This window comes from Ochlerotatus camptorhynchus, unplaced genomic scaffold, assembly GCF_037179485.1.
Source record: "Ochlerotatus camptorhynchus isolate MF236.1 unplaced genomic scaffold, CSIRO-AGI_Acam_v1.1 ptg000432l, whole genome shotgun sequence".
NCBI classification, from domain to species: Eukaryota; Metazoa; Arthropoda; class Insecta; order Diptera; family Culicidae; genus Ochlerotatus; species Ochlerotatus camptorhynchus.
This window is the reverse complement of record NW_027040918.1, coordinates 3,114,313-3,136,322: the sequence shown is the minus strand read 5'-3', so window position 1 is coordinate 3,136,322 and position 22,010 is coordinate 3,114,313. Positions and strand designations below refer to the sequence as shown.

At 40.7% G+C, this 22,010-nt stretch overlaps 1 protein-coding gene across 4 annotated transcripts in view; it reads left to right on the top strand.

Moving 5' to 3' along the window:
* cut (homeobox protein, cut) overlaps window positions 1-22,010 on the top strand; it is a 435,692-nt gene that overhangs the window by 210,615 nt on the left and 203,067 nt on the right. For all 4 annotated transcript variants that reach the window (XM_065234145.1, XM_065234144.1, XM_065234147.1 and 1 more), the window contains exon 2: window positions 1,234-1,878. In XM_065234145.1, coding sequence (XP_065090217.1) covers window positions 1,234-1,878 — 645 coding nt within the window. The remainder of the gene's footprint in view (window positions 1-1,233; window positions 1,879-22,010) is intronic.

The following is a 22,010-nucleotide window of genomic DNA, read 5'->3' as shown; positions in this document are numbered from 1 at the left end:
TTATAGCTTCCGTGAGATTCACCTCTCCTGGAACTTTCTTCCGACTCACCAGAAGTCCTTGTGACTTTCTTTGGAAGTGTCTTCTGACTTCCACGGGATTTTTTTTTCACATTTCACGCGAAAATTCCTTCCGACTTTATCTGGAAGCCTCTTCCGACTTACTCTGAAAATTTCTGTCGCCTTGCCCCGGAAGTTTACCCGGCTTCTATCGAGTTCGCCCGGATGCTTCTTCTGACTTCGTATGAAAGTTTCCTAGGCAGTTTCATCCAATTTTATTCGACAATTTCTTCAAACGTTCCTACAAAAAGCTTCCGGTCTCTGGAAGTGTCTTCTGACTTCCGCGGATTCCGTTAACATATTTTCCTCAGAAGTTTCATCTGACTTCCACCGGAAAACTCATTCGACTTCTCCTCGAAGTTTCTCCTGACTTCCTCAAAAGTCCATCGTAATTCCCCTGTAAGTGCCTTGTTTCTCCGGAAATTGCATTCGACTCTACCCGAAAGTTTCGTTCAACGGATAGATTCTTATAATTTCCCACTGGAAGTCAAAAAGTGTTCTTGTCAATCTAAAAATCGGGCCAAGGGAAAGGTTTGAAAATGTAAAATCGGCCGAAGTTTTCCCGGGAAGTCGAACCACATTCCCGGGAAACGGGAAATGCGAATTTTGATAAATTTTCCGGGATGTCCCGGGCAGGAAACACTAATCTCAATTAATAACTGTGGAAGTGCTCAAAAAACACCAAGTTGAGCAGGGACGTGATGAAGCCAAAGAAGACGAATGAGATGTGTCACCCCTCGTGCGTCAGCGCCATATTGGTTGACCCCAATGCTGTCTCAGAAAGAATTAAACTCTTTTATTATCCCATTTGCTATTTCGGGTGCTCGATAATGGATCTTGCGGGGCAGCACATTAGATCACACCGTCGTCATCGGATCATGGTTAATTAGCCTTGCACGTCTTGTTTTTTGCCTGTTACTTTTGTTTTTTAGGTTATGTTTACCCGAATGGTCGCCGCTCGCACATATTCCGAATCGTAAAAATTCAATTTAACACGCCAAAATTGAAGGCCGCTCGGCCATCAAATCTCTCGAGGGAGCATCGGATTTATGGGTTAAAACTGACTTACCGGGCACGCAGTTAATTATTCACCCCGAGCAAGGGAGAAAAAAAGCGCAATCCACATTGAGTAACCCGTACTAAAAATCCATTATTTTTCCACGTCTCTATTTGCAGCAAGCTGAAAAGAAGGAGAAACTATCGACCACCGCCACCACAGCTGCCAGCATGGATGGGTCGCTGAGCGCAGCCACTACCACCACGGCGCCGGCCGCGACCACGACCAACGTTTCGTCTCCGCTGGCGTCATCAACGATTATCGAGCAGAATGGCGTTACGCCACCGTCCCCATCGACGACCCCCCTTTCCGACGCTGGCAGTGTCAGTGGGAAGCTGATGGAACCCGGCAGCAGTCCGGACAAACCCGGCACCTTCGATGGTGGTGATTCGCGGTTGGATCTGCTAAAGGACGCCAAATCATTCAGCTTAAACAATAACAGCATCAGCAGTAACAACAACAACAACAACAACAACAAAAATGACAGTTGTAGTGGAGGCAGCAGTAGTAACAGAGTCAGTCCTGCTCTGGAGAAGGACGGCGACAGCCGGTCCGGTGTAAATAGTAACGACCAGCAGCCTAGCAGTAACGACAAAAGTAGTAACAATGTGCATAGTAACAGTAACAATGACAGCAGCAACAGCAGTAGCAGCACCGAGGGAAAGGAAAGTGGTGAATCGAAGGCGGCGACGGTGACAGAGTCGGCGGCGGAGAGCCGAACGACGAAATCCCTGGCGGAGGAACTGTCGGCGAAAAATAGAGAGGTAGGTGGTGACCTGTTTTGACATTTCACGTTCTGCGTTGCTACCTGGCGTGTTTTTGCACGCTTATCTGTTTCGTTTGGGAAGAATAAGGAGATTGGTTCGGAACAAAAGCCGGACCCCGATTTGATCGAGATCCTTTCTCATTTTTTATGACCGGGGGCGTAGTGCGGGGGAAATGGAAAATTACTGACTGTCCTATTCCTAATCTGATTAATCGAGAATTTCGCCGGGACCCCTCCCTAATGATGCTCCTGCAATCTGAGACCGCGACACTGGTTGTTCGTTTTCCCATTTTTTTTTTCTCATTCGGGAAGAAAATAAAGAAAATCCTTTTGATTAATTTCACCACATTTTTTAATTAAATCCTCTCCGTTTCGTGTGGGGGGACAGGACACTGCGTGTGCCCGCGAGCGAGGGTGAGATCAATGCCCAAGAAAAGAAAAAAAAGAACAGGCGACCAAAAACAAGCTTTTGATTTATATTTACTGAAAATAATGGAAAACTTTTCTTCTCCTTTGTTATCCTTGAAGCAGAAGAAAAAGAGTTCCTTTTTTCACCTTCTCGCAGGAAAAAAAATAAAACCAAGCGGGGAAAATGTTTCAAATAACAATACAATCGCTTTTTTATTACGTCATTTATACACAATTCATTGAATTTCGCTTTCCTTCCCCTCGCGATTCACGCACTTCCTCTCCCTACGCTCCTTACACACTCGTGGCAGTTCCCGGATCTTCCGTTTTTTTTCTGCTTCTGGCGAGGGTATCGAAACAACTTACTTTTCTATTCTCGGCGTTCTTTTTATCGCTTTGTTTGAGCAGGCCGAACCAAACATTTGGGGGCAATCTTTCCAGCCATCGTTACAAATCGAAACATGGTTGCGGGCAATCCTACCCCTCCCGACCCAGGCAGAAACGTCAAATCATCATTGACGCACGCATTGTTGTTTCGTGGGCGGGAAAGCCGAGAATCGCTTGTTGATTCCCACATTCTGAGTCATCTTTTTGGCACCTTCGAGGAATGAGAGAAAACAAAACTTCAAAGGACCTCCTCGCCTCGTTGAACACTTGAAGAATTAGCTAGATACACTCCTAAATCCACTTAGTGACCTTCGCTCCCCTCCGATGAAAGGTCGAACAGGAGAGATGCCCTTTTCAACGACTTCCTTCGGACCGGGAACAGCTGGTGGTTGTTTACTTAGGGCCGGTCCACTTTGATTTATCATCACTTCCCTCTATCCTACCTCGGGTGTGTCTTTGTCGGGAGGGATCAAAGGCATTGGGAAAATTGAAAATCTGACCGAAGACGGAGAAGAAGACCCTCATTTGCATCCATCGTCTTGCAAGACGACCAGCATTAACCTCCTGGACACGGAGGCGTCAGAATAAATATTCCAAACAGGTTCGGGATCACTTTTCAGCTCAATTTTCCAATCACCTTCTCCGGAAAAGTACCGCAAACTGTGAGAAGCGATAAATTGTTCGACCCCTAAAGGCCGTTTTGGGGGGTGGAAAAAAGTTGTCTTTATTGAGCTGAGATTTTTTTCTTCTTGGTGTGTCCTATCCCCCCTCCACCGGTGACGGTGCAATCGCAGGCGAAAAAGGTCTCAGATCGAAGGCTACCGCAGCCGGAGGAGGATGTTTACACAAATTCCGGTCGCTGTTTGCTCTTTCGTTCAAGAAGTTGCTTGCTCCTCGAAAATCGAAGAAGGCGGCGGCGAGGGCAACAAAAAGGATTTTATTGTTATTGGTTTACGCCACACTTATTTTTTTTTGTTCACCCGCTGGCGGGGGATAGGAAAGTGGAAAACTTTCCACTTGATTTGTTGACGGTGGAATTTTCACACCACCAAGAGGAACGGAAAGAAAAAGGAAAAGTAAATAAACAGTATCAAATTTCCCGGCAAAAGGGTCCCGGAAGGGCGTGCGAAAGGCGTTTTAGCGGAGGGGGGAAGGAACTTCGAATTTGAGCCACTGATAGGTGATTATCTTGTTTACATCGGCTGGAACGTGATCGAATCGACTCGGTTGCTCGGCTTCCGTTTTGGGGCCGAAGACGAGGGTATAAAAAATTAATAACTCTATAAGCTGTTTGTTTTTTCGCCTCTTCGGATTTATTGACGTGAGAAAGTTACTGCCTGTGCGATGCTTGGTGGGATCAGGAGCGATTACTATTGATTTTTGGGGGGGTTCTGGTCTTCGTTCGAACCAGACGACGAAGACGACGACGACGACTTGGAAGGGAAGAAAACAATAACAACTTCCTCCTTCAGGGGCGTAAATCCGAAATTGATCTATAAAAAGTTATGCAAAGGAATTTTACGGGTTTAAAGTCGATTTTCGGGGGAGGAAGTTGGATGCTTCGAATTTGATGCCTGGCATTTTGCGGGTGGTTTAAATGGCTATTCATGGTTATGATATTGATTTCTACGGCCATCAAACAGCGCCATAACGATCTGCCAGGGAAATTTTCACACCTTTCTTTAGGATTCCCCCTTTTGCCAGGGAAAACACCATAAGCCGGCATAAATAATAGAAGCCACCAGACACTGGCCGTCTGTTACTACTTGTGCTACCCAACACCGCCCGGTTTATACTGCAATCCATAATTCCCATCCCGTGAGACCGGTCGGCAGGGGGGGGGGGGGGAAGAGAACAGGACCAGGACTCCCGAAAAATTAGCCAAGTCCGTGTACGACGAGAACCGAAAACCGGGGAAAACTTGCTCCCTACTGCAGCAGTAGTATTTTGTTTTATTTCATTAATTTTCTCCTCGGGTTCACACATTGGAAACGTGGTCATGGAACTCCTTCTGGCTCCGTGCACAAACACACACACGGAAGATTCCCAAGGCAAAGGCACACAGCGCCAAGCGCAGCAGGGCGATATATTGGTTATTTATTTTTTTGGTGCAATGTGGTGGCGGCGGCCGGCCCCATTCTTCCCTTCCCAAAGCGACTTGTCGGGAGTTTGCATGAAGGAGGAAGAAAGTTGGTTCTGCTAAATTTGTCCAAGGCTGAAGCGAATAAGGCGCGTTGGTGGTACATTAACATGTACATTTTTAGTCTTTAGCTGAGGGTGGCGTGGGGGGGGGGGGATTGAGGGGAGGGATTCGATTTCGGAACTCTAATTTACACAAGTCCCAGGTGGGATTAAGGAGTGGGTTGCTTTTGGTGGTGGTAACTGAACTTGAATAAGGCCTTTCATGTTAAATTGAGAAATTGCCCTCTCGAATGAAGATTTCAAGAGCCGAAACGTTCAAGGACAAGATGACTGCCATTTATGATTAAGAATTCAAGAAAACTTTGAATTTTGAGTTACGGATTGACAGCTTTAATGTGATAAAAATCACTCTTAGAGCTTAAGCTAAAAATATCGAGTATGGAATCAAAAGACATAACCTTGCCTGTTATTATCATTTCCGAATTTGAAAAAAAAAACGGTATACTGAAGAGTATCCTGTCTGATAATTTGTAATCTTTAGTTTTTTTTTTTTTTATTAAAGAGACTTGTAGCCTTGGGCTGGTTCGTCTCTCGATAATCTTTAGGTAAGCAACGTGAACTTCGGGACAGTTCCGAAAATTTCAAGTCAGTTCCATGAACATCTAGAAAAATAGTGAGAACGTCAGGGAAGTTCCGAGAACTTCAGGTAGATTTCTAGAACTTTAGGACTGTTTCATTATTTTCGGGAGAGTTTCGGGAAGTTCCAAACATTGAAGTACAGTCCATAAAACTTCAGGGAAGTTAAACGAACTAAATAAAAATTACAAAAACTTTACAGAAATCTTTAGGTCGATTCCAGATCATCATCAGTAAATTATTGAGCGCTTCAGGGAAGCTTTCTGAACATCAAGAAAAAATAGAGAACAGCAATCTCATAACCTTCAAAAAATTGCTGGAATTTTGAAGAAGTTTTTGTGGAATGGAAATGCTGATATTTTCAAGGAAGTTTCATAAACAATCTCCGAGAACATAAGGAAAGTTCCGAACAATTCTGAAATATTTTTGAAAATTCAAGGAAGCTAAAAGAACTTCAAGACTTGCTTCAAGAAAACAGCAGAACTGTTTAAGCCGGTCTGAGAACTTCAGTAATATCCATAAAAATTCATAGAAGTCATGAAAACTTCAGAGATGTAGAGAGAACTTAAATAAAATTGTGGATTTATACAGACATTCAGAGATCGTATGGGCAGTTCCTATAACTTCAGGGAAGTTCCGAGAACTGCTGGGAAGTCTAGAGTTTGTAACTTTTGAAGACTTCCCACCGTATTTGGCGCGAACGTCTTCACTAGCCAGCCGAGCTAACTCACCTCTTTAATAATTCTCACGAAATTGAACTAGTGACTAGTGGAAACTCACCTGCCCCTTTTGCTGCCGAAAGCGAACCAAACTGAAATCAATTTTCGGTGCAAACAAGAAAAGTATTCAAAGCAAACATTTACGGAAAGCAAACTAACTAACAGTTTATTCAAATATTTAACTCCAAAATTTATTGGAAATTTACTTCCAGAATAAAAAAAAAATAAGAACGGACTCACTGTACTCGTTGCTGCTCCTGCTGCTGGTCGTGATACCGTCACCACGGTACCGTCGGAGGCTGCACCGCACCGCACCGATTCTCCACCGGTCGACGTCTGCTGTGCTGAGCTTCACCGGGTCCCAACCGGCTGGGGGAACTCCTGCTACTACTGCGTCCGGTTCCGACTTCGGTCGGAGGTGATCTTCACGGTGGATGGCCGTATGTTGACGGACGACCTTTGGCAAACCTGGATAGCGTTTGGTTTAGTTCACACTCGCGACACCTTGCAATTCCGGTCGGCTAACTTCACGGACAGTCTATGTGCCGACTTCTAACGTCTTGACCGGTTTGCGACCTCTCACTCCACTACTGGTCTCAACGTTGGCGATAAGTAGGTCCAGAGCCTCGTGGTTGTCTTACAAGTTACACCGAAATCACTTTCCGCGAACCGTAATAACTGTTTGTGAACCAAATCACTATTTGCTAAAGCAAATCTAATTAACTTTAAACACGTGAATTTGCAAACGAAGTTTAGACTTTGTCAGCACAATTTCACTTAATTCACGCTTGCCAACTATTCACCGACTTGATCCGAGTCTCGCTATTCCAGGTATAAGAGACCGTACCTATGGGCCGGACGATCTTATATAGCATTCCTGGTCCCATGCTTACAAAAGGGATCGTACGATATCTCACCAAGTCACATATACCGGATCACGTTCAGGGTGAATTGGGTTAGTGAACTTTGAAAAATATTCCGATTGTTATACATCATCTGATAGAGCTTCGTTTTCTGAGCACAACGATATTTGTATCGATCCCGTAGACAATCATCTCGATTTTTAAATCAAGATTTAAATCTTTGATCGATGACACTAAATCTATTCGTTGACAGCTCGCTCCCATACCAAGTCCCACCAAGGGGCGCTAAGATGGTGATTTTTGCCAATGTAATCTTACTTATTTAAAATAGTTCCAGTGTACCAAAATTGATGAAATTTTGGATTTCGGATCCATTTTTAATGCAGATAACGAATATGTATTTACCTCAATACCCCTAAACAACCCAATTGCGCCTTTTGTAGTAGAGTAGCCGCTGTAATAATATTGGTCTTGGCTACCTAGACCAATTTCGTAGAGATGCGAGCAGTGAAATCCCCCTACAATCCATACGCTAGCTCTGTTCGAATTTCGAAGTCTACCTACGCTACTCTAGCTCGTGATTGGCCAACCGGTTTGAGAGGGGTCTCATTTGACGACACATCGACTCTTTTTGCCGTGCTGCAAGTTTTTCCGGAAATATGCGTGACAACCCAACTCAACACCGGCTACCAGAAAATTAATATTTTTTTAAATTTCAAAAGCGAAATTTGATTTCAATTCATTTGAATAATTATAGTTTATACAATTCAATCATTCTCTTGTGTTAAAATTTACATTTACTCACAATATTTCAGTTGTAATTTATTATTAATTTCAAAACTATCACCAAGCATTAAATTTCAGTTTGTAAACTTTGGAAAAGGCTTTAACTTTTGGGAGATGTTTTAAGCGTAAGCGTAAGTTCTGTAGGCGTTATTTCTGATAAACACAGAACAGTTCCATGAGCTTCAGTAAAATTTCGAGACCCCCAAAAAAATTTCCAAGAATTTCAAAGTCATAGAAATTATATATCATGTCGCGACATTTTTCCCAAAAATCTTTTCTCAGTACCATCATTGGCGTAAATAAGGGGAGGAAAGGCCTGGCTCCCCCAGGCCTAAAGCTAGCCAACCCCAGTTGAAATTCTGTGAAGAAGTGTTTCTTATCTTCAGAATAATACTGGGTAAACCTTTTAATTTTTTAAGGCTTTGAAAAACTTCTAGAGAAATTTATGGAAATCATAATGAAAATCCATGGATATGAACTAAGTTCTTAACTTATACGAAGGTTCCTGTACTTCTACAAAGTTTGGTTAATTCAATGCCATGAACTGAAATAAGGCTCACTGAATTTTTTTTCCAATCCCTCTAACTTATCCTGAGCTCCTATGAAGTTCCCTAAATTTGTGGAAAGTTCTGCGAATTGCTGGACACCTGCGTGTTTACGAAGTTTTCTGAACTTATACGATTTGTTCATAGCTTGCACAAACTACTACTCAATTTTTGTTATGATTAATGAACTTGTAAATATCTGACCAAGATCTCAGAACATAATGACAAATTTCTGCAATATTCCCATTACAAAACTCCCTGAATTCCATGCAATAATCGAAAATCTAGCCGAGCGTCTCGGTAGTTCCCTGAACGTCTACATAATTCCTTGCTTTTCAAAGAAGTTTTGCAAAGTTTCTCGATTTTCTATTTATTTCGCTCAACTTGTACAAAGATCGTTCTATAAAAAAAATTCTATACAACTCCCCGAATTATTCTAAATACAGTTTTCTAAGAAGTGCTACAAGAAGGTCCCGAAATTAAAATAGAGTTTCCTGTAATCAAACAAAGTTTCATTAACTCCATTGAAGTTTCTCAAAACTCGTATATGTTGCTCACTTTTACGAGGTTTTCAAAAATCAGAATTCACATTCGAATTCAAGTATTTCTACGGTTTCACTTGAACATCTCCGAAGCCACTAAAGTTAAAAGTATCTCAATGAAGGTAATAAAAAATGCCTACACTTTATCGAACTACACATTTTTATGAAGTTTGATGAAGTTCTACTAAATAATGTGCATTTCTACGAAGTTCACTGAAGTTTTACGAAGTTGACTGGATTTAAAGGAAGTTCACTGAGCATTTACAATATTAGCTGAACTCCTATCAAATTTGCAGCACTTCTAGAAAATCTCCAAAACTTCTACGCAGTTCTTGAAGTTCTAGAAAGTTGCCCAAGGTGCTATAAAATGTCTGAAGATTGATGAAGATGAAGTTATATAACACTTTCTAAACATTTTAAACACCCATAAGCTTTTCCACATTTAAAGGGTGATACGGTCAAAATTTGGTCAAGGGAAAACGCGTGTAAATCGGTGAAATCGTTTATTTAAAAAATCAAATTAAATTTCTTTTTCAAGTTCAATTAGTATAAAATTCAGGAAAAATATTCAGTTAGGCTTCCGCTTTTCCAAATCCGAATTGCCGGGCCTTACGCTTGACCCCTGCCATCAGATTTTGTACAGCCACCTTGTCCACCTTCTTCGCCGCAGAAAGCCAGTTTGCCTTGAACTGTTGCTCGCCCTTAGCAGTTTTTTTGGTCTTCTTTAGGTTCCGCTTGACAATAGCCCAGTATTTCTCAATTGGGCGGAGCTCTGGCGTGTTGGGAGGGTTCTTGTCCTTGGGAACCACCTGCACGTTGTTGGTGGCGTACCACTCCATGGCCTTTTTACCGTAATGGCAAGATGCCAAATCCGGCCAAAACAGTACGGAACAACCGTGTTTCTTCAGGAAAGGCAGCAGACGTTTATTCAAACACTCTTTCACGTAAATTTCTTGGTTGACAGTCCCGGAAGCTATGAAAATGCTGCTTTTCAAGCCACAGGTACAGATGGCTTGCCAAACCAGATATTTCTTTGCGAACTTTGACAGTTTCATGTGCTTGAAAACATCTGCTACCTTTCCCCTTCCTTTTGCCGTATAAAACTCCTGTCCCGGAAGCTGCTTGTAGTCGGCTTTGACGTAGGCTTCGTCGTCCATTACCACGCCGTCAAACTTCGTCAGCATCGTCGTGTACAGCCTCCGGGATCGTGCTTTGGCCGTCGTATTTTGTTTATCATCGCGATTTGGAGTCACTACCTTCTTGTAAGTCGATAGTCCGGCTCGTTTTTTGGCTCGATGCACGGCTGTAGACGATACAGCCAGCTTATTTGCGGCATCTCGGAGAGAGAGATTAGGGTTTCGCTTGAAACTACCGGCAACTCTCTTTGTCGTCTCAGCGGCTTCCGGTTTTCGATTTCCCCCCGATCCAGACTTCCTGGCTGTCGACAAACGTTCCCCAAACACTTTAATTACATTTGTAACGGTTGATTTGGCAACTTTTAGCGATTTTGCCAACTTTGCGTGCGAGTAGCTCGGATTTTCGCGATGCGCGAGCAAAATTTTGATACGCTGCTCTTCTTGCTTGGACGGCATTTTGACAACTGAAGAGTGAATTCCAAAATCAAAATAGGAGCAACATTCTACACACACACACACCTTCAAAATGAGGGGTGTTCAGGTTTTTTAAATGCAAAATTGAAAGAAATACGTCAAGTTGATATTGACCAAATTTTGACCGCATCACCCTTTATATCGCTGTGAAGCAACTCAGAAGTGTTGAGCGAATTTAGACCAGTAACTGTAACCAGTTTCGTTTTTGTTTGCTAATCTGGTTAAATGTTATACTTAATTATCTTAAAGCATGCTTGCTGAAACTGATCAAACTCACTGGAGGTTTTAAAACACTCTTGTCCTGCGAGTTTAGCCAGCCCTCACCTCGAGTGAGTGGCGGCAGGAATATGGAAGAAGTAAACAAAAACTCCTCGAGAGAGAGAGAGAGTGAACTTCAGCGAGAGGATGATTTGACGTGAGGTTCCCTTTTCGACACTCCGGATGACTTTTTTGTTCGACGCAAGAAGCTTAGAGTTCACCCAGAGGTAGAGTAAGAGCGTGTGATAGAAAACATGAACATGAATGGCAGCAAACCTCACTCTCATTTTTGCCTCCTTCGCTCACAAGCTCTGAAGCTCAGTGGAATGATTTGGCAGTAGGCATTCTACTCCTCAGAAAAATGCTAAGCTAGGCTCATTTCAAACTCGTGAGTGAGGCTCCATCAAGCCTGTCTTAAAAATAAATCGTCCAGCCTTTGTAAGGGTAATCATCCTCATCATCATCATCAAAAGTTTCCCAACCATCAACGAAGTTCCCTGAAATCAATCTCTTAATTCATATCTTCTATGTAACGGCGCCGGTGGTGTAGTGGTAAGCGTGATTACCTCTCACCCCAGCAGGCCTGGGTTCAATACCAGTCGGCGCCGCCGGGATGTTCTTGAGGCATAACATCTCTGATCACGCCTTCCTTCGGATGGGAAGTAAAGCCGTTGGTCCCCGATTCATGAGTTGATGGGTCGATAGGTAGGGTCCAGATGTGGGAGGTGCCTTCCTGGCATGTCGGTAGCATTGGTGCTCAGCACGGAAAACAAGATCGACGGAAAAAACAAACCAAAGGAAAAAAAAAATATCTTCTATGTATTTTCATTGATTTCTAAGAAGGTCCCTGAACTCCTGTAAAAAAATTGTTTAAAGAAATCTGAAAGCGTGTACATCTTTTGCCACCCGTAATGTTTAAATGTAGAAGTGAAAATGTTTAATCGATTCCTCAATACTGCCGATGGTTTATGGTTTATGTCTTGTCAGCTAGGGCCATGCCCTATACTAGCCAAATATCCTAGTTACGTCTATGGGTACCACCTCCGGTTCAGAGATCTCCAGAGATTGAAAATTCGGGAACTTCACTGAAGCCCAGAGAACATCAGAAAAGTTTAAAGGATTTTTAGGGCAGTTGTAAGACAGTAACTTCAGGAGAGTTCTGAGATATCCGAGATCATCAAGACTAATCACAGTACCTAAGGGACCACCCATAAATGATGTAGCATATTTTTTATCAATTTAAGACTCCCCCCTTCCCCCCTCGTAGTGTATTTTGCTATGCCTAATACACCTGGTCACAACTTCTGAACCCCCCCCCCCCTCCCCCCTCCTCCTAAAATGCTATGTCATTTATGCATGTTCTCTAAGGGCAGTTCAATATATTTCAAGGAAATTTCAGGAACTTTGTTGAAGTTCCGGGAAACTCATGGAATTTACGAAGTTTCGAGAGTTGCATTAACATTTAGGAGAGAAAATGAGCATTAGTAAATTGTGAGCAAATTTCAAAAGAATTCTGTGATTTCCATGGTAGGTTCAAGAACTAAGCGATGATCGGTGAACTTCTGAAAAGATTGGAGATGTTAAGCATGTTCCATTACATTCAAGGAAGTTCCAAGTTCTTCAAGGACGATCAGAGAACATCAAAGCAGTCTTGAAGCTGGAAGTGGCATGGAGTCGCATGAAATGTTGAGATATTCCGAGAATTTAGGAAACTTCATGAATGTCGAAAGAAGTTCAGGAAAATTTGAATTCTTAGGCGAAGTTCCGTGAACTGTTTTTAAAACTTTAGGAAAGTAGCGTGAACTTCGAGGAATAACAAGGAACTCCAAGGCAATCACTTTTACTTCAGTAAAATGTCGGGGACTTTTAAAATATATTTCTAAATTTTGGGAAGACTAGAGACTTTGAAGAAAATTCAAAAACCATTTTGCTAGTTCCAATATCATAAGGAAAGCACTTCCAAAATCAAGACAGGCACCATTGGGGAAATTTTAAAAAGATGATGAATTTGTTTCGATAATTTTGGGGCATTTACATGTGCTTCAGGACAATTTTGAGAACTTAAGTGAAAATCGTAGAATGACATTTATTTTTTCGAATTAATTTCAGATAAATTACGGGCTCTTGAAGAAGTTATAACAATGTCAGGGAATTCCAAAGAACCCAAGGGAAGTTCAGAACTTTTAGAAAAACTGCGTAAACTTCATTGAATTCCAGAGAACGTCTGGAAAGATCAGAGAGGGAAATTCTGAAAACATTAGAAATAGGGGAAATGGCTCTAATGTTGGCCTATGGATCTAAGATTGGGCCCATCGCTAAAAATCTGCTGTTTGCCAATTTTATCTAGTTGAACGCGTCATTGGGACGGTACTAATGGCTATTATTGGTCGCTAATGAAGATTTAGTCGATTGCTGAATTTATGTATGGACTCAAATTAGGGGCATTTAGGCTGACATTACATAGGCCATTTCCCCTATGCAAAAACATTTTTAAAGAAGTTCCAGATGTTTAAAAACTGCTCAAATTTTTAAGGAACTGCAAGAAAACCAAAAATTGCAAGAACTTTGGAGCAGTTCCGATTAGATTAGATTAGATTAGGAAGATTAGAGAACCTTACACACAAATTCAAGAAGTTTCGATAACTTCATTGAACGTTCCTAGGATTCCAGAAAAGTTGTGGAAGCTTCAAAGATGATAGTTGAGAGAACTTTGGGCAAGTCCAGAGAAGTTCAACGAAACTTAAAGATGCCATGGGAAGTACCGTAAGCATCAGATTTGTTTTCGAAAATTTCTGATGAACTTCAAGGCAGTTCCATTTACTTCAGGAGATTGTGTAGCTTTTAAGAAGTTCTAAAGACTTCCAGTGAACTTCAAGGAAGTCAAGATATTGTAAGAAAGTCTAGAGAATTTCACAAATTTTTACAGGTTTTTAGGGCAGTTGATGGGTCGAGTCCAGGTGAGTAAGAGCTGCCTCCCTGGCAGAAAACAAATCAAGGAAAAAAACAAAAAAATAATAATTTCAATTTTTGACACTAAACCAACAAATTGATAGCTCGCTCCCATACAAAGTCCCATCGAGGGGCGCTAAGATGGCGATTTTGCTAATGTAATTCCTCCATTTAAAATATTTTCAGTGTACCAAATCGATGAAATTATGCAAATACATTTACCTCAATACCTTTGAAGAATCAAATTTTTCCGATGGTCGTGGAACTTTCCTCATGATTCCGTCATTTTCCTGAAACTCTCGGAACTTTGCTAAACTTTTCGGGAATTCCTAACTTTCTCAGAACTACTTTGTGGAAGTCCTGTAATTTCATTGAAGTTAATTGAATTACCCTGAGGTTATCTGATCTTCTCTGATGTTTTTAGAGCTTCCCTGAATTCTCGCAGTTCTCTTGAAGTGCTTCTTGGAAGCTCTGGCATAATTGGAAAATTCCGGAAATTTGTTTAAACATCCTTAAAGTTCTCTAGTCCTCCATGAAGATCCTGAAATATTCTTGAAGTTTTCTGAATTTCTGTGCAGTTTTCTGAACTTCCCTGAATTTTACGGAATTTTTTTTTAAGTTTTCTAAATTTTCCTGGAATTCTCAGAATATTCCTTAAATGTTAAGTAGCTTTGGTATTTTTTTTATGGAGTTGAAATGCTTCTTTGGAATTCGGAAATAAACAGAAAATGCTGCAAAAATGATTAACCATCATTGAAGCTCTCTAGACTTCTATGAAGTTCCTGAAATACTTCTTCAGATGTTCTGTGTTTTCTGATCTTTTTTGAAATTCCAGGAACTTCTTAAAGGTTATCGAAGCTTATCCAAAATTTTGGGAATATTCCTTAAATTTGAAGTAGCCTGGACCATTTTTTAGACATTCGAAGTGCTTCTTTGAAACATTCTTGAAGTTCTCTGGTCGTCCATGAAGTTTCTGAAATATTTTTAAATTTTTCTGAGCTTCTCTGTAGTTTTCTGAAATTCTGAAATTTGGCTGAAATTCCAGAAATTTCCTAAAGGTTTTGGATTTTTTTTAATTTCTCGGAATATTCCTTAATTTTAAAGTAGCCTGGGTTATTTTGTTTGAAGCTCTGAGATAAATGGAAAATACTGGAAAAATGTTTAAACATCCTTGAAGTTCCTTGAAATATTTCTTAAGTTTTAAGAATTTCTGTGTAGTTTTCTGATTTTTCTTCTGAAATTCCCGGAACTTTTTAAAGGTTATTGAAACTTTCCTAAAATTCTGGGAATGTTCCATTATAATTTTTTAGGAATTTGAAGTGCTTCTTTGAATCTTGGAAAGAAACGGAATACGCCGGAAAAATGTTTAAACATTCATAAAGTTCTCTGGACTTCCGTGAAGTTCCTGAAATATTTTTAAATTTTTCTTAACTTCTCTGTAGTTTTCTGGAATTGCCTGAAATTCCAGAAATTTCCTAATGGTTAGCAAATTCTTTCTTAATTTTTCGGTATACAGGTTTACCTACCTCTACATTTTGGCTATCATCGTCGATTTCTCACAAATAACAACTCAATCATACAAAACAACATTACCAATAGATGGGGGATTGTCCAATCTACATGATGGTGTTTTTACACTGCGAGATTTAATGGCTGTTTGCGAGAAAAGGATGATGAAAGTCAAAAGTGACAGTTACGTTACATCGAGGTATACCTGTATTCCTTAATTTTTTAGATTGTCTGGATCATTTGTTAGGGGTTTAAAGTGCTTCCTTGGAGCTCTAAGATAAACGAAAAATGTCGGATAAATGAATCATTCTTGAAGTTCTCTGTACTTCCGGAAGTTCCTGAAATAGTTCTTAAGTTTTCTGAATTGCTGTGTAGTCTTCAGAACTTCCCTAAAATTCCCGGAACTTCTTATAGGTTATCGAAATTTTCCTAAATTTCTCGGAAGACTCCTTAAATTTTAAGTGGCCTGGGTAGTTTTTTAGGGATTTGAAGTGTTCTCTGGAGTTCCATGAAGTTCCTGAATTATTTCTAAAGTTTTCTGATATTCTCTTTAGTTTTCTGGGCTTGCCTGAAATTCCCGGAATATCCTAAAGGTAATGGAAATTTTTCTTAATTTCTTGGAATATTCCTTAAACTTGAATTATCCACGGTAATTTTTAGGGATTTGAAGTGCTTCATTGAAGCCTCTGCGATAAACGGAACATGCTGGAGCAATGTCTAAACATTCTTGAAGTTATCTGGGCTTCCATGAAGTTCCTGAAATATTTCCAAAGTGTTCTAAACTTCTCTGTAGTTTTCTGAACTTTACTGAAATTCCCGGAATTTCGTGAAGGTTTTCGAAATTTTCCTAATATTTTCGGAATATTCCTTCAATTTAAAGTGGCCTCGGTAATTTTTTAGCGATTTGAAGTGCTTCTTTGCCGCTCTGAGATAAACGGAAAATGCCGGAACAATATTTAAACATTCTTGAAGTTCTCTGGGCTTCCATGAAGTTTCTGAAATATTTCCAAAGTTTTCTTAACTTCTCTGTAGTTTTCTGGACTTGCCTTAAATTCCCGGAATTTCCTGAAGGTTATCGAAATTCTCCTAATATTTTCGGAATATTCCTTAAATTTAAAGTGGCCTGGGTATTTTTTTTAGGGATTTGAAGTGCTTCTTTGACGCTCTGAGATAAACGGAAAATGCTGGAACAATGTTTAAACATTCTTGAAGTTCTGTGGACTTCCATGAAGTTCCTGAAATATTTCCAAAGTTTTCTGAACTTCCTTGTTTTTTTCTGGGCTTGCCTGAAGTTCCCGGAATTTCCTAAAGGTAATGGATTTTTTTTTCTTAATTTCAAAATATTCCTTAAATTTTATGTAGCCTGGGTCATTTTCTTTGAAGCTTTGAGATAAACGGAAAATGTCGGAAAAATGTTTAAACATCCTTAAAGTCCTCTAGAAGTTCCTGAAACATTTCTAAAGTTTAAAGAATTTCTGCGTGGTTTTCTGATCTTCCTTGAAATTCCCGGAATTTCTTATAGGTTATCGAAATTTTCCTTAAATTCTCGAAATACTCCTTAAATTTCCAGATGCCTGGGTTATTTTTTTTTTTTGGGATTTAAACGGAAAATGCTGGAATTTTTGTAAACATTCTTGAAGTTCACTGGACTTTATGAAGTTCCTGAAATATTTCTAAACATTTTTTAACTTCTCTGTAGTTTTCCGGACTTGCCAGAAATTCCCGGAATTTCTTTAAGGTTATCGAAACTGTCCAAAAATTCTCGGAATATTTATTAAGTTTTAAGATTACTTGGATAATTTGATAGGGATTTTTTCTTTATATATGACGAAATTGTTTCAGGTGTTTGCTTTTATCACGATGCGCTGAGTAACATTTTTTCACTTACAAATGTATCTCATGGGTACAGCAATCATTTCACATTTGCAGGCGGATTTTTTTTTCAAACGTTTAAATAGTTTTCTGAATTTGAAATATTTTCATTCCACATGTACTCTTAAAGGGTACAGATTAAATCTGGATGAAGACAGAGTAGTTCTCATGATGTTTTTTTTAGCAATGCAATTTTGTTCATCTAAGCGCATGTAGAAGAAATTTGTACGCCCATTAAATTTTATTTAGAAATAATCAGTTTCTGGAGAGTGTTACTCATGGAAGCCACCATGACTGAGATAAACCTAACTTGGTTTATTGAAGAGAATCCTGCATACATTTTGGCAAGTAAATTTATACCATTCTACACGAGAAGTTAAAAAAAAATCTCGCTTGCTATTTTGAGTCGAATCCTGCAATGGGCTCCTGATGGTGGATGTAGAAACAATTGATTTTTTGTGAAGAAATTGCGGACCATCCTTATGAACAGCATCGTAGGATTGTGTTATAAATGTGCTCGAATCCCGCCTGACATTTCCAAATTAATCCAATTGTCACGTTAGGGCTCGGCCAAACTTTGCACAGTCAATAAGCTTGTCATTTATTTTCGTTGCAATCTTCCAAATGTCTGATTGTTCGCTGAACTTTAAAGGCGACTGAATGCCAGCCTGATTAAATGTCGAGATTTGTGTCTGTGTGAATCTAGATGAAATAGCAGAATCCATCTTGAAGTTTATAACAGAGATGTAGCTGAGAAGAATAGGGTAGACATTTGCTTCGGCCTAAGCGCCGATTTTCGTCCTATCGAGCAGCAATCTTCAATTGTACGTTTGGCACCATACTATAGCTCAAAAACTACAGCACAAAGCCTATAAGAGCGCAAAGTATGCTGGTAGACCATGCTGGAGGTGGCTGGGTTCAATTCCCGGTCCGGTCTAGGAATTTTTCGGGTTGGAAAATTTCTCGACTTCCCTGGGCATAGAAGTATGATTGGACTTGCCACACAATTATACCAATGCAAAAATGGTACAGGCATCGAAAACTCTCAATTAATAACTGTGGAAGTGCATCTAGAACACTAAGTTGAGAGCACGCAATAAGCTAATATGCGATATGCAATAAGCTTGAAATGCGAGGAAGAAGAAGAAGAAGCGCAAAGTATGAATATTTACACCCTTTGTTCTCAGAAACAAAAGAAGCACTCCAAGCTAATCCATGTTTCCATTCCATTTTTGCCATCATCCGTATGACGAAGTAAATCCTATGACGTTCCTATGTGTTTGTATGAAATTGAAACCTGTAGGCCGAATTTAGAGTTAAGAATTTTTTTTTTGGTATCGTTGGATTTGTTGAAGAGCCACAAATTGTTTATGTTATATGGAAAGTTAAATAAATCTATAAGTTATCTGTAGTAGCCGTACATTTGAAGATTCATTATCCTATTCTTAATTCGTTTTCCACGATTCTGGTAAGTTAATTAATAGATTGCATCACATTACCTGTATTGAACACATCTGATAGTCCGCCAAAATAAAGTACCCTGCTGAACCGCTTCCAAGATGAAGTGATAACGACTCACCAAATTCCTATCCCCCCCCCCCCTCGTTGAGAATCATGCTTTCCTCCCAAATGCTACTGCGAAGTGAAATGGGGCAAGACATGGTTACAAGCGTTTATTTGCAAATGGAACAATAAAACATTGAAAACCCATTTGCATACGCTTATTCCGGAGAACGACGACGACGCGTGCCAGCCATAAGGCGACGGCAAAACATACCTGCAGCAGCTCTGCTGTTGGTATTGCTGTTGCAGATCGAGATCATAAATTCCTAAACCCCCGCACTTACACATATGGAGCACGGCACTGCCAATGTGCAATCGAGCCAGAGCTGGTTCGGAGCGCGGAGGAAATTTTAGAAACAGCAGTTCTCCGCTTACTTCTATAGGTATCGCACTCATGGGAGATTTCAGGAGATATGAACCTTTTTCTAGCCGTTAGGGTTACCAGTCTCGAAACGAATGCGGATTTCACTCGAAATCGCAAGAAGTGAGGCTACTCACTCAATTTTGAGTTAATCTCATCGGCCGTGTGAGTTTAGTTCGAATTAACTCTTATTTAGATGAATCTTAAGATCAAATAATAACTAATAAACACTTCACGAAAGTAGCCAACCCTATGGGCCCTACGGAATGCGTTCGAGATGCTATCGAGTCACCCATATATTTCACGACGACGACCAAGAAGAAGAAGACGGCGGTGTGGCGTCGACGACCGCCGAAGCTCCCTGGGTTTTAATTTCTTCGAGGGGACCCAACAGTGCCGAACCGCAGTATCCGTTCGTACCTACATCCGCGCATGCAGTACCCACAACAACAACACTCGGCTACTGCTGCAGGAATAGTCTAAATTTCGAAAGTGTCAAAACAAAACATACTTTCGCTATATTTATAGGTGGTTGTTCTGCCAACCGACCGCACGACCGCCACCTTCGCCGCCTACTCTAGCCGAGCTGCTTTTTCCCGTATGCTCATTGTATCACACAGCGCGGCGTGGTGGGGGTTTCTCGAAGACGCAGCTAACCATAATCAAACAACCACCCACTCACACCACCCATTTCGCCGTTCGCCGTTCAGACTGGAAAGAATTGTTTCTCGATTTGTTTGCACTCATTCGACTCTCCGTAGGACGGCAGCTATTTCAGGACAGGAATTTTTCCAAACAACTTAAACCGTTCGCTAATGGATGAGTTGATGAAAATACACCTCTCTAACTCCTTCCACCCGCGGCAAAGGAGCATGGATGTCAAAGTAGTAAAGTTTGGCGTCTCTCTCCGTCGTCGTTCTGATTTAATTTATTCGCCTCTGTGATCGAATTAAAAACACACAGAGAATATAGTCGCTAATAAACAACCGATGTGATATGGGTGAAAATTGTTTTATTGATAAAATACAGCGTGACTCTTCGGTTCCGCTACGGCCGCTGCTGGCCTGCTTTGATGTCGTGCAATAAAAGGGCGGAAGAAGGATCGAACCCACCTAAGCGAGGGGGGGGGGGGGGTGAACATTGGTGGAAGAAAAATGAACGAGGCTCGAAGTTTCGAGGTTCAATCGCTGCTACTGCTGCTGCTGCGGCTCAGCAGGAGAAATGAAAGGCAATAAAAATAAAAAGTTCTTATCAGAAAAGTTGAAAATTTATATGCAAATGTTTTCTTTCGAAATGCGGAAGCTCGGCAGAATGGTCACGGGGGAGTGGGGGTTGAGGGGGTGATGGTTTTGTGTTTTTCTTTAATTTCATGGCTCAAGTTGTTATTCGTGATCGAAGTCGGCTCTGAGCTGCGGTGGTGTGACTTCAAGGAAAAGCCTACTGCTCCCCTCCCCCAAACCTCCTTCCCAACCTTCTGCAGTGTACGTGTGAGCAAATGTGCTACTGTTCTACTACACAAAACTAAGGCAGAGCATGGGAAGGTGATTAACAAATAATGCCACTCGTTTGCCTCGCGGTGAGTTTTCCGCGTTGGGGGGGTGGGGCATTTGGTCCTAATAATAATAAGGAATAAATTATCGAATGGGAATGTGTGTGCAAAAGTCCACCGGATGGATTGAAAGGGGGCAACGAGATGGGGGGTGGCATTTAAATCGGCTATCGAGTAGTTTGCGGTGTTTTAAAACGGACGAGGGGAGCCCAGAAGGAAGTATAATTTTCTATTCAATTGCATGCAATTTGATTTATTTCCAGCCATTTCACCTTGGCCCGGTGTTTTATTGCGTTTTCTGGATTAAATGACACATTTGGAATTGAGTTTTGCTGTTGCCGGTACGGTGGGGGGGCTAATCAATGGAAAGGGTGAACCGAGAGAAAGGGTTATTGCTCACGGTGGGTGACTAATTGCTCGTTAACGACGGGATGGAAGTTGGACTGGAATATGGCTCCGACGGAGCTTTTTGGTTGATATCAGTTTTGGAATCGTATTGTTAACTTAAACTTTTGTGAATTTGATTTACTCTGAAGTTCCCGATTTTTTTCATGATATCTAGGGACTTTCTAAAGCTATAACAACTTTCCAGAGGCCCTCGAAACTTCTTTCCTTAATTTGTTTTCCGTTGAGCTTGTTTTCTGTACTGAGTACCGATGCTACCGACGCCAAGGAGGTAGCTCCCACACCTGGACCCTACCTATCGACCCATCAACTCATGAACCGCCCAGGTAACAATTTGATGCTTAACAAGTATTGTTTAATCGATTTTAATTCAGCCTTAGATTGAATAATTGCTGTACATAGACCACGTTAACCTTTGTTCAGCTTTTAAACATCTAAATCTGGTGATTTTAATCAGCCAAAAGCTGAACAGAATGTACATTATAAGCTTTTTAAGACAATACATAACAGTCTTTTCCAACCCTTGTTCAGCCTTCTAGTTTTATTTCAAAAATAATAATGGAAGACCGCTTCATATCTGATGCATTTATATGGAACTGCTTTAAATTGTTGCTGACTAATTGAATTTACATATTTATGTTGTTAATATAAGTTTAAAAATTACCTTTGGATTTTGGGATTCGAACCGGCAGTCGCTGAATCACAGGCGTCAACCATATCTACTGGACCATTTAAGCATATGTGTGGCAAAAGGTATGACCATTAACTTGAAGCACGTCAAATTTAAGTTGAATAACAGCAACCGGAAAAGTATTATACAGCAATGCAGAATTGTAAACAACAACTAATATTTTTGAAATGTGGTCTGAAACTTCAGTGCAATATAACAGAATACAAATGTATAATTCCGACGTTGTCGCAGCCCACATCTACCAGCTATTCCTAAAAATCTCCTTTTCCTTGTCTCTACTGCTGCCACTGCTTGTAATTAGAAAGGTAGGCAGTGAATTTAGAAGAACTAAAATG